Source organism: Carcharhinus amblyrhynchos, chromosome 28 (genome assembly GCF_965287045.1).
Source record: "Carcharhinus amblyrhynchos chromosome 28, sCarAmb.v2.hapA, whole genome shotgun sequence".
Classification (NCBI taxonomy): Eukaryota; Metazoa; Chordata; class Chondrichthyes; order Carcharhiniformes; family Carcharhinidae; genus Carcharhinus; species Carcharhinus amblyrhynchos.
The window spans coordinates 35,305,524-35,318,772 of NC_137351.1; the positions used below are offsets into that span (position 1 = coordinate 35,305,524).

The following is a 13,249-nucleotide window of genomic DNA, read 5'->3' on the forward strand; positions in this document are numbered from 1 at the left end:
CAACCCTTTCATCAAATCCCTACAGTGCAGAAGGAGGCCATTTGGCCCATCGAGCCTGCATAGACAACAATTCTATCCAGGCCCGATCCTCATAACCTCCTGACACTAAGAGGAAATTTAGTGTGGCCAATCCACTTAACCCGCGCATTTTTTTTTCACATTTTGACCACGTGTAACATGGGCAGCACAGTGGTTAGCACTGCTGCTTCACAGCGCTAGGGACCCAGATTTGATTCCTGGCCTCGGTCACTGTCTGTGTGGAGTTTGCATGTTCTCCCCGTGGCTTTCCTCCGGGTGCTCCGGTTTCCTCCCACATTCTGAAAGACATGTCGGGTGTATTGACCCAAACAGGTGGCGACTAGGGGAATTTCACAGTAACTTAGTTGCAGTGTTAATGTAAGCCTTACTTGTGACTAATAAATAAACTTTCTTTAAAATGAAAATAATTAGATTGCAAGAACTTTTTCTCAAGCCAATTTTTAGATGCTGCAATCTGTGTGGGGACAGAGGTTCCCCCATTCACTCAATCACTCTCAGAAGCTGAATAACAGAGGAACTAGCATGAGTTATATTGATCACAGAGACAGGAACCCTGCTTAGTCCATTGATTGGAAACCATCACAATGTCCAGGCAGTTTGTGGTTGCTGATAGGCTCAGAATGGAACAAGTTGTCGGTTCCTGTCCAGCAAGAACTTTCTTGGGGTTAGTGGAGCTATCAGTTACATAGAAACATGGAAACTAAAAGTAGGAGAAGGCCATTTGGCCCTTTGCGCCTGTTCTGCCATTCACTTTGATCATGACTGACCATTGAATTCAATGTTCTAATCTTACCTTCCTCCCATATCTCCTGATGGTTTTAGCCCCAAGAGCTGTATCTAATTTCTTCTTGAAATCAGACAACATTTTGGCCTCAACTATTTTCTGTGGGAATGAATTCCACACATTCACCACCCTCTGGGTGAAGAAATTTCTGCTCACTTCAGTTCTAAAAGTTTTACCCCTTATCCTCAAACTATGACCCCTAATTCTGAACTCCGCCCACCACTGGGGGACATTCTTTCTGAATCTACCCTGTCTAACCCTGTTAGAATTTTGTAAGTTTCTGTGAGATCCCCTCTCACTTTTCTAAACTCCAGTGAATATAATCCTAACCAACTTAGTCTCTCCTCAAATGACAGACCTGCCATCCCAGGAATCAGCCTGGTAAACCTTCGCTGCGCTCCCTCTATAGCAAGGACATCCTTCCCCAGATAAGGACACCAAAACTGCACACAATACTCCAGGTGTGGCCTCACCAACACCCTGTACAATGGCAGCAAAACATCCCTATCCCTATACTCAAATCCTCTCGTTATGAAGGCCATCATGCCATTTGCCTTCTTTACTGCCTGCTGTACCTGCGCACTTATTTACAGCAGCTGATGCACAAGGACTCCAAGGTCTCACTGAGTATCCACTTCTCTCAACTTACATCCATTCAAGTAATAATCTGTCTTTCTATTATTGCTCCCAAAGTGGATAACCTCACATTTACCCACATTATCCTGCACCTGCCATGCAGATGTCTACACACTCAGCCTGTCCAAATCACACTGAAGCATCTCTGCATCCTGCTCACAGCTCACCCTCCTACCCAACTTTGCATCACCTGCAAATTTGGAGATAATACTTTCAGTTCCTGCTTCCAAATCATTAATATATAAGATGAACATATGGGGTCCTAGCACAGATTCCTATGGAACCCCATTAGTTACTGATTGCCAATCAGAAAGAGACCCATTTATATCAATTCTTTGTTTCCTATCTACTAACTAGCTTTCTATCCATCTCAAGACATTACCTGCAATCCCATGTGCTTTAACTTTACACAGTAATCTGTTATGTGATATTTTGTCAAAAGTCTTCTGAAAGTCTAAATAAACCACATCCACTGGTTTTCCTCAGTCAACTTTACTAGTTACATCCTCAAAGAATTCCAATAGATTTGTCGAGCATGATTTCCCTTTTGTAAATCCATGTTGACTGTGTCTGATTATCCCACTGCCTTCCAAATGCCGAGTTATGAAATCCTTGATAATGGATTCTAGCAACTTCCCCAGTACTGACGTTAGTCTCACTGGTCTATAGTTCCCTGTTTTCTCTTGTGGGTTACATCAGCTACCTTCCAATCTGCAGGAACTATTCCAGAGTCCAAAGAATTTTGGAAAATAACCACCAATGGATCTACTATTTCCAGGGCCAATCCTTAAGCACTCTGGGATGAAGATTATCAGGACTTGGGGATTTATCCACCTTCAATCCCATCAATTTCCCCAAAACCATTTCTCTACGAATGCTGATTTCATTCAGCTCCTCATTAGAACTTGTTTCTTTCAGAACTTCTGGTACATTATTCATGTCTTCCTTTGTGTAGACTGAGGCAAAGTACAGATTTAATTCTTCAGCCATTTCTTTATTCCCGTTATGAATTCTCCCGTTTCAGACTGTAAGGGGCCTACATTTGTTTTTGTCTGTTTCCCTTTATATACCTATAGAAACTTTTACAGTCAGTTTTTCTGTTCCCCGCTAGCTTACTTTCATACTCTATTTTTCCCTTCTTAATCAATCCCTCGATCCTCCTTTGCTGAATTTTAAACTGCTCCCAATTCTCAGACTTATTGCTTTTTCTTGCCAATTTGTATGCTTCTTCCTTGAATCTGATACTCTCTCTAATTTCCCTTGTAAGCCATGGTTTGGCCACAATTCCCTCACCACTCTTGCTCCAAACAGGAATAAGCAACTTCTGGAGTTCGCCTATTTGTTCTTTAAATGGCTGCCATTGCCTGCCCACTGTCTTTCCTTTCAGTGATGTTGTCCAGTCCAACATGGCCAATTCCTGCCTCGTTTCTTCATAGTTACCTTTATTGAGAGTTAGGACCCTGGTCTCAGCATCAACTGCACCATTATCCACCTTAACAAAGAATTTTATCATATTATGGTCACTCATCCCCAAGGGTTCTCTCACAACTAGGTTGCCAACTAATCCTTTCTCATTGCATCTAATCCAAGATGGCCTGTTCTCTTGTTGGTTCCTCAACATATTGCTCCAGAAATCCATCCCATAAGCACACCAGAATTTCCTCCTCTATTGTACTGACGAATTTGACTCTCCCAATCTATATGCAGATTAAAGTAGCCCATAATCACAGATGTTCTGACATTCCCTTGGCTACAGGCCCTGACATGGAGGCACATGCAGAATTTCCAACACGTGTCAGAGGGCCGAGACCAGCATACCATCTTAGATTTCAGCCCCAGTCCACTGTCGGAGATCCCTGCCTCCTTCCCACTACACTCAATTCCTCTACACCAACCTCCCTCTGCCTACCCTCACCCTCTGATCTTCCTGCATCCACCCTCTCTCCACCCAACCCCATTTTCAAACCTCCCCAAAATCAGACTCTACGATTTGCTCCTGAGAGAATGCACCAGATTATCACGTGCCTCAGTTCACCATTCTGTTTTAGAACATAGAACATTACAGCGCAGAACAGGCCCTTCGGCCCACGATGTTGCGCCGACCAGTTAAAAAACAATGACCCACTAACCTAAACCAATCCCTTTTCGTCCATAAACCTATCCACTCAAAGTCCTCCCGTTAGCCCTATACTCAACACATCTGTTATTCCTACCAAAGTGAATTACCTCACACCTCTCCACATTAAACTCCATCCGCCACCTCGCGGCCCAGCTCTGCAACCTGTCCAAGTCTTCCTGCAAACTATGACACCCTTCCTCACAATCTACCACACCTCCGACTTTGGTGTCATCAGCAAATTTACTAATCCACCCAACTATACCCTCATCCAGATCATTAATAAAAATTACAAACAGCAGTGGCCCCAAAACAGATCCCTGAGGCACACCACTCGTAACCGAACTCCATGGCGAATATTTACCATCAACCACCACCCTCTGTCTCCTATCTGCTAGCCAATTCCTGATCCAATTTCCTAGATTACCCTCAATCCCATACATCTGCATTTTCTGCAGAAGCCTTCCATGGTGAACCTTATCAAACGCCTTACTAAAATCCATATACACCACGTCCACTGCCTTACCCCCATCCACCTCTTTGGTCACTTTCTCAAAAAACTCAATAAGGTTAGTAAGGATTATTTAAATACATTGTAAACAATCATTATGCGGTTGTGTGTTGATTCTAGTCCTTTGCTATTTTGAAGTATTTTTGTCAGTCTACATTGTTGTTTTCTCAATGTCTGTGCAGGATTCTCAATGTAACTCCCAGAAATTTGGCTATTAACCCTTTGTATGACCAACAGCTCTGACGGCCACTGAAGCTGATGGGACTCCTCTGGTGGAGCAGTACGTTCCATGCCCTCACTGCACCCCCACAGCTATCGGGGAAACACAAATCCACTCCCAGGATCAGGGCCTGCACTACTTCAGTATGGAAGACTGCTTACTGACTGCCATCGGGGACACACACATCAAGTGTCCAAATCACCCAGCGGAGCCGGTATCACTGGAGGAATTGGTGCCTGAACTCTTTATGACTGATTTCCCAGCCCGGTAAGGACTCTGTGAGAATCTCATAAAAACAGATTGGGATTCAGAAATATTCGTTCTGATGTTGGCTCTGATTTTAAAAAGACAAAACACTTTTTTATTGTAACCTCAAAAAAAATTGATTTAAAAAACATGGGTAAGGGGGGAGAGTGAGGGTCAGACATGGGGGTGGGGGGGGAGGTTGGGCAATGAGGGAGGATTGGTTGTCTTTTAATCAACCTCACTCTGTCTCTCTCTCTCACACACACATCCACACAATCTCTCTCTTTCATTCTCTCTCTTGCATGCTCACTCTTTCTCAAGCTCACTCACACACACACTCACACACACACACCCTTTCTCACACTCACACTTGCATTTGCACTCTGGCATTCACACTCTCTCACAATCACATTCTGTAATTCTCTCTCACTCACGCACACTCTTGCTCTCTCTCCTGCCCTCTCATGCACCTATCAGCCTTTACCCATCAGTCCCAACCCTCCGTCTCTGGGCCTTTTAGCCAGCGTCTCAGTGCCAGGTCCCCACAGTCTCTCTTTTCCCCGTGGTCCTCACACCTTCTCCGTCCTCTGTGGCTCCCACAGTCTCACCTTCCTCCATTGCTCCCTCAGACTCTCCTTCCCCTACATCTCAGCAGCCATTCCTTCACCTTCCCCCAAAATTCTGGGTTTTTTCTGCATTGTCCTCACTTCTGCTGCTGCTCCAATCTCAGGTTGTTTCTCTCCCATATTTGCTGCTGATAGGCTCACAAACGCAGGAGAGTATCAGCCTGTGATTGAAGTAAGCCCCTTCACAATCATTTATTCATCTGTGGCTCTGGGCCCACAATCCCAGGTTATCTAAGTCTTGCGTAAATAGTTATTTTTCAGTTTGTCTTTGTTTGAATTGTATATTCTGAACACTGAAGCATTATTCCTGGGCTAATGTTTAATGTTGTTATACAGGCTGTTTCTGGAAATGCGCTGTCTAGAACAGAGTGAAGCTACAGACCATATCCTGGGTCAAGGAGGGAGCGGGACGACAGTATACAGGGCGAAATATAACTCCATACCCATAGCAGTCAAGAGATTCCACTTCAAAAAGTGCCCACAGCAACCTGATGATTTCAACTCGGGTAAATATCTTGTAACTGAATGCGTTTGTATTTCATATTAGAATATCATTAATATGGACTTTGGGAATGAGTTAAAACTAGTAATGTTAGATCATTCCTGCAGGAATCAGCTGCACCAGAGGAAAGACTGGGGAACTGTAAACAAATTGTCAGGGAAATTCGAGATGATGGATTTTGGTAGATTGAACCAGGGCAGGACTTATTCAGTTAATGTTAGGGCATTGGGGAGAGTTACAGAACAAAGAGATCTAGGGATACAGGTTCATAGTTTCTTGAAAGTGGAGTCACAGGTGGACAGAGTGGTGAAGAAGGCATTCGGCATGCTTGGTTTCATTGATCAGAACATTGAATACAGGAGTTGGGATGTCTTGTTGAAGTTGTACGAGACATTGGTGTGGCCAAACTTGGAATACTGTGTACCGTTCTGGTCACCCTATTATAGAAAGGATATTATTAAACAAGAAAGAGGGCAGAAAAGATTTACTAGGATGTTACTGGGACTTGATGAATTTAGTTATAAGGAAAGGCTGGATAGATTGGGACTTTTTTCTCTGGAGCGTAGGAGGCTGAGGCTGACCTTATAGAGGTCTGTAAAATAATGAGGGGCACAGATCAACGAGATAGTCAATGTCTTTTCCCAAAGGTAGGGGAATCTAAAACTAGAGGCAGTAGGTTTAAGGTGAGAGGGGAGAGACACAAAAGTGTCCAGAGAGCCAATTTTTTTCACATGGAGGGTGGTGAGTGTCTGGAACAAGCTGCCAGAGGTAGTAGTAGAGGCGGGTACAATTTTGTCTTTTAAAAAGCATTTAGATAGTTAGATGGGTACGATGGGTATAGAGGGATATGGGCCAAATGCGGGCAACTGGGGTTAGCTTAGGAGTTTTGAACAAAAGGGTGGCATGGACAAGTTAGACCAAAGGGCCTATTTCCATGCTGTAAACTTCTATGACTCTGAATCTTATTTGCATGCCCACCAAAACTCTCCTGACCCCTGGCGTTCCCTTGTTTAGCATTTTTACTCTGGTCATTGGGTGAATGTTTACAGATATTAGACACTTGCACATTGAACCTGTGAGAGGGCTGAGTGATGGAAACTGCTCAGACCCCCAGCTTCAGCTCTTCACCCTATTGCTGGAGATCCCAGCTGTAACATTGACATTGTTTATGGTTAGTTAGAGGAGGCGTCATTTTATCACATGCAGCATCATAACGCTTAATGTTTTATTAAAGGTTATCAGTAATTGTGATGTTTAGCATTTCAGGATATTAACTGTTGTCTATTAACAGTACAATGAATGATTCATATGAATATACAGTGAGAAATCTTTATTAATAAGAGTTAGCAATGAAAGGTTGGGAATGGTGAAACCTAGCACTAAGAGATGTAGAATATGAAAGGTTTGGCAGTGTGGGAATGTTTTTAAGATATTGTGAAGCTTTGGGTGCCCTCGACTAGGACAGCATTGTTTCTGGTCTCTGTCTTTGACAAGTTGGTGATGAGCCGCCATTGTGAGCTGTGATGTAGGCACTGCCGAGTTTAAGAAAAGCCAAAGCCCTGGAAATATTCTTCAGTCAGAATTCTCCGATCATCTTCACTCCGCCATGGGGAATTTGGCACTCAGTCAAAACTCCATTCACGGCAGCGGGACAGGAGAATCCCAGCAGTGGGCACGGCTGGAGAATTCAGTTCTTAGGGCTCGATATTACCATCAAGTTGCACACGTTTTCAGGCGTGGAAACTTGGTAAAGTCGGGTGTGAGGCGAAGAATGCGATCCATGCCCAGGTCAATGGATCTCCAATGGGAGAGGGGAGGAAGGAGGCAGGTCAGATTGTTCTCTGGTGGGGGGGTTGGAGGCAGGCGGGTCAGATTGTTCTCTGGTGGGGGGGTGGAGGCAGGCGGGTCAGATTGTTCTCTGGTGGGGGGGTTGGAGGCAGGCGGGTCAGATTGTTCTCTGGTGGGGGGGTTGGAGGCAGGCGGGTCAGATTGTTCTCTGGTGGGGGGTTTGGAGGCAGGCGGGTCAGATTGTTCTCTGGTTGGGGGTTGGAGGCAGGCGGGTCAGATTGTTCTCTGGTTGGGGGGTTGGAGGCAGGCGGGTCAGATTGTTCTCTGGTGGGGGGGGGGGGTGGAGGGGTTCACCGCCACTTAGTGTGTGATCAGTTGGGGGGGGTGGGGGCACAGGGGGCCATGATTGGTAGCAGGGTTGGGGGGGGGGAGGTGGTGGGGGGTGGGGGGGGCGGTGGGGATAAGGGAGTCAGTAATGTTCCGGGGGCCGATGGGGGGGCGGTATTATTCGACCTGGGAGCGATGTGGAGTGGAGCATTTTTCAGTTCCTTTTTACTGCGCGCAGTTGAAGGCTCCAATCAGAGCTGCAGGATTTTGGCCACGAAGAGCCCCGGCCCCAGGCTTCCACGGCACAGTTCAGAATCACTGCTGTTTCTTCAGGCTGAGAACATGTGGGGGCATCGGAGAACAGGTTTATAAATCGGGAACACTCCCAGATTCAGCACTTCGAATCAAAATGATAAAATCGGGCCCTTAGCCTCTGTTCTCAACTTTTAACCTAATTATCGAAAGTTATCTTCTTAATCTTCCGTTTCAGACTCGATGTTCAAGCACCTGGAAGCCATGGAGGCGTTGCGGAATTTCTTGGAGTTCCGTCAGGAGACCAGCATGCTTCACTCCATGCAGCATCCGTGCATTGTCTCGCTGGTTGGCATCAGTATTCATCCACTTTGCTTTGCCTTGGAACTAGCTCCAATGGGCAGTCTCAATACTGTACTGACTGAATACTCTAAAGGTTAGAGTGAAAAATACTTTGGCATACACTGAATAACTTACAGAACATACTGGAGAATCAGAAACTGTGGGGATTTGTTTGTCCTTTGAAGGGTAACACAGCAGAGTAAGGGTCACTTGGGTTGGGGGAACCATTTGGGACTCTGAGTGGGTATTCACCGCTGGGGGTGGAGTCCTCCCTGAGGCAGTAGACATGTAAGAACATAACAACGTAAGAACATAAGAAATAGGAGCAGGAGTAGGCCATCTAGCCCCTCGAGCCTGCCCCGTCATTCAATAAGATCATGGCTGATCTGTCGTGGCTCAGTTCCACATTCCCGCCCTCTCCCCATAACTCTTAATCCCCTCGCTTATCAAAAACCTATCAACCTATGTAGGGACCTAGGCATTGCCATGTGGTTGTGGTTCTTCTAATTAATAAATTCTTTTGTGTTTCTAATGAAGCCTGTGGAAGTGCACCATTGCAGAGCTATTGGGAAAGTGAGGTAAAATGTGAAGTGACTTAGGAGTAAATACTAAATCTAAAGCAGCCTTGTTTGAGTGGAAAATTAGAAGTGGATTTTAAGCAGGATATGTTGTGGGACTACGAGATCCCATTATTGAATAATAAAGGTTCATGATTTAATTTCTATCACAATGTGAAAGAAAGCCTATCAGAAATGAACCACAGATTATTCATGATATAACTGTTCTCTTTCAAACAGGCACCTTGTTTATACCCCTGGGACACATGTTAACTCACAGAATTGCCTATCAGATTGCAGTCGGCTTGGCTTACCTGCACAGAAAAAACATCATCTTCTGTGACCTGAAATCTGATAATGTTTTAGTTTGGACTCTGGAACTGACAGATCCAGTGAATGTGAAACTGTCTGATTATGGGATATCTCGACAGTCGTTCCATGAAGGCGCTCTGGGTGTTGAAGGTACTCCGGGATATCAGGCACCTGAAGTCATGCCTGGAATTGTTTATGATGAAAAGGTATGAAGCAGAATTTAGTTGTTCAGAATATTGCACACAGCAGGATTAGTTTCTGACCAGATAGCTTTGTATAATTTCAACATCAAACTCCACTCTGCTCCTCGCAGCTGTCTCATAGTTGAATTCTTTATTTCATTTCTGATGTTGTATTTGTCCAAACACACTCATTCTGTGTGATTAATATCCCAGCTCCACACCATTCACTTTGTACATATGGGCTCTGTACTGGGACCTCTGTTGTTTGTGATACGTATAAATAATTTGGAAGAAGATGTAGCTGGTCTGATTAGTGAGTTTGCAGATGACACAAAGATTGCTGGAGTTGCGGATAGTGATGAACATTGTCAGAGAATGCAGCAGGATATAGATAGGCTGGAAAATTGGGCAGAGAAATGGCAGATGGAATTTAATCCAGATAGATGCGAAGTGATGCATTTTGGTAGATCTAATGCAGGGGGAGTTATACAATAAATGGTAGAGCCATCAGGAGCAGTCTGTTTCAATCACCAATCAGCCCTGTGCCTGCATTGGTTAACATATTTTCCAATCTAGCTAACCTCCTCCCCATCTCCCTCGTTCCCCCCTCCAATCCTCCCCTTCGCGCTCTCTCACCCCCCTCCCCATCTCTCTCTCTATCTCTCTCTCTCACCCCCCCTTCCCGTCTCTCTCTCACCCTCCCCAATCCCCGTCTCTCTCTCACCCCCCCCCCCCCCCCAATCCCTGTCTCTCTCTCTCTCTCTCCCTGTCTCTGTCTCGCACCCCCCCCCCTCGTCCCCCTCCCTGGCCTCCTCCCATTCCCCCCCCCCCCCACCAAATGCACCCCCCCCACCATCTCTCTAACTTCCTGTAATCTGTACAATGTCCCGAGATGTAAAGCATCTTTGACACCAGGTTACTTTAGCCGTCTGCTGCAAGCTTGGTCAAAGAGGTTAGTTTTATCTTGAAGTTTAGAGAAGGAGAAAGAGTGAAAGAAGTAAGAGCAGTTTTGAGAGGGCGTTTTGGAGCTCAGAGCTTTAACGTCACGGGCTGCCAGTGATGGAGTAATGAAATTCTGAAATGCTCAAGGGGCCAGGAGGGGAGAGTAGATTCGATAGCAGAACAGATGTACAAACTTTCAAAGATGTTTGAGAAAGGGCTCAGCAGCAGAATTAATCTGAATTGATGAAGTTAAAGAGTACCTAGAACAATACGGATAATAAACAAACTGATAATAGAAAAATTAACCCTAAAAGAATAGTTAGAAATGGAACAATTCTGTGACAGTGTAATTTCCAGTTGATGAATAGAGATATAATGAACATGGTATAAAGTTGCAACCAATCTGACAAATAAATCCACGCTGTTTGTTTTTGAAGGTTGACATGTTTTCGTATGGAATGGTCCTGTATGAGCTGCTGTCTGGGCGACGGCCAGTCCTTGGACAACATCAGGCACAAATTGCTAAGAAGCTGGCCAAGGGCGTACGCCCTTCACTGGGAACCCTGCAGGAGGTGCAGTTTCACAGAATGCACAGTCTAATGACAGAGTGCTGGGATACAAAGCCTGAAAAGGTAAAGAACGGAGCAGGAAGGTGAAATATCAACAACTTACCCTCGTAATGTGGCAAAAACATTCCAAAACACTTCAAAGAGAGGAGAGAAAAGACGCAGCAGTAAATAAGGAACCTCATTAGTTCGTATTTGGCTGGTTGAAAGTTCAGATCTCTCAACTAATTTGGTGCCAAATCTGCCGTTCAAATCTGCTGTGCCATTTAAAATGTACCTGAGTTGACTCACAATTCACTTTAGCTACTCTCTTCCTTTTTATATGCTTTTTATGAGCTCTTACTCTCTGTGTTTATGTCCCTCACTAGTTTACTCTCGTTCTAATTTGTTCCTTTTTTTTAGTCATTGTTTATTCTTCTCTGAAATAAAATCTTCTGGCCTTCTGGAATGCATTTCCCGTGAGTGTGGTGGCGACAGGTTCAGTCTTAATTTTCAAAAGGGAAAAGAAATATCATTATTGAGCTCCAGGGAAAAGCAGGGCCGTGGGAGTGGCTGAGTTGCTCTTATAGAAAGCCAGCATGGAAATGAGGGCCCAGATGGCCTCCTTCTGTGCTGTGACCATTCTGTGATAATGTGTGATTAGTACAGGCCTGTAAGAGCCAACGAGCAAGAGAGAGGGAGAAACAGCAATATTGGAGTATGAACAGATAGGCAGAGGTAGAGTACAGGAAGACCAGAGGCAGAGAGATAAAGACCAGGGACGAAATGGAATGTTTGTATCATTGACCAACTCTGGAGTTGAACGTCTGGAATTTACTCCTTTGCCGAGAGGATTGAGAGGTTCCAGCTCCCTATCCTGATCCCAGGTCCTGGGCCAGACTCATAAATGATTCCCAACAGTTCTACCCGAACTAATTCAGGACAGGGTATCAGGGAATGGCCAAGGAATTCCAAATAACTTGTGATTTATGATGTCACGTTGACCAATACCTGAACGAAGGAAACTTTTCTAACCTGTATGTTTTTTGTGTGAATTGTTTAGCGGCCAGCAGCAGGATCTACCTTCAGGTTGATGCAGGACCCCAGTTTTCCGACCTTCATGTACACGCTGCAATGCGGTGTACAAAGCTCGTTCTGTCCTTCCCAGGAACTCGAGCGCACAGTCATTTTCTGGAATGGAGAAGGAAATGATAGGTATGTTCCTGCTCCTCAGTACAGTCTGTATGTTAACATTAATCACTGCTATCTAACTCAGTATGCTTGGCATGTGCCCATGGGAGCTCCCCCGTCCCACATCTCTAGTTTGTGTGGTTTGGTTGGTACATTGGGGCACAGAGGGCACATCAAACATCAGGAGCCTGATGCCACACTAGAGACAGTTGTCAAAGAATCAAAACTTGGAACATTTCAGATTTAAATCCAAAGAATTATTGAAGCTCTGAGCAGGGGGTCACACTCGGGGAGATTGTGTCGGAGGATCATCACCACCATCCCCAGCATGATACCCATCAAACATGTCTCCCCTCCAGCCTCCTCACCCCTCCATCAGCATTCCACAGGGACTACACCCTCTGACACCTGGTCCCCTCCTTCATTACATCTAATTCCTCTTCCCTCTTCCCACGCAATCGCAGAGGATGCAACACTTGCCCCTTTACCGCCTTCCTCCTCACTGTCCAAGGACCCAAACCCCTCTTTAAGGTGAAGCATTGTTTCCCTTGCATCTCCTTCAATTTGGTTTATTACATTCACTGCTCCCAATAGGGTCTCCTCTACACTGGGGAGACTAAACGCAGACTGGCTTTGCCTTACACCTTCGCTCAGACCACAAACATGACCCCAATCTTCCTGCTGTTGCCATTTTAACACCTTGTCCTCATGTCCGCTCTTGGCCTGCGCCAATGTTCCAGCGAAGCCCAACTCCTCCTCAGGCGATTAGGCACCTTACAGTCTACTGGACCATCATTGTGTCCAGTGACTTCACGCTGTGACCTTTCTCCTTGAGACAGAGGATATTTCTACCCATTCTCTCATCAATCATGACAGGTGAGTATTTTCACCAAACTGATGTGATATCCCTTTTCCTGAACTGTAGGAATTACAGCGTTGTGAATATAGACAAAGGACTGATTGAAGTGGATCACATCAGCTGCCCTGGAATTAGACTAAGCTGTCAGTTAAAGCTGCAGAGTGCACTGTGGACAGCGACAGAGGTGAGTGATGTTCCTTTTAGCACAATGTCAACAGCCCGTATCAGAACTCCCGATAGAAACATTCCTACACATTTACACTGTGTATATA

General features: G+C 45.2%; 1 protein-coding gene across 2 annotated transcripts in view; it reads left to right on the top strand.

The window, feature by feature from the left end:
- Positions 1 to 13,249, top strand: part of lrrk1 (leucine-rich repeat kinase 1) — a 155,498-nt gene that overhangs the window by 114,309 nt on the left and 27,940 nt on the right. For both annotated transcript variants that reach the window (XM_080214094.1, XM_080214095.1), the window contains 7 exons: positions 4,324 to 4,573; positions 5,515 to 5,684; positions 8,286 to 8,483; positions 9,187 to 9,464; positions 10,820 to 11,014; positions 11,991 to 12,142; positions 13,044 to 13,161. In XM_080214094.1, the coding sequence (XP_080070220.1) occupies positions 4,324 to 4,573; positions 5,515 to 5,684; positions 8,286 to 8,483; positions 9,187 to 9,464; positions 10,820 to 11,014; positions 11,991 to 12,142; positions 13,044 to 13,161 (1,361 nt within the window). The remainder of the gene's footprint in view (positions 1 to 4,323; positions 4,574 to 5,514; positions 5,685 to 8,285; positions 8,484 to 9,186; positions 9,465 to 10,819; positions 11,015 to 11,990; positions 12,143 to 13,043; positions 13,162 to 13,249) is intronic.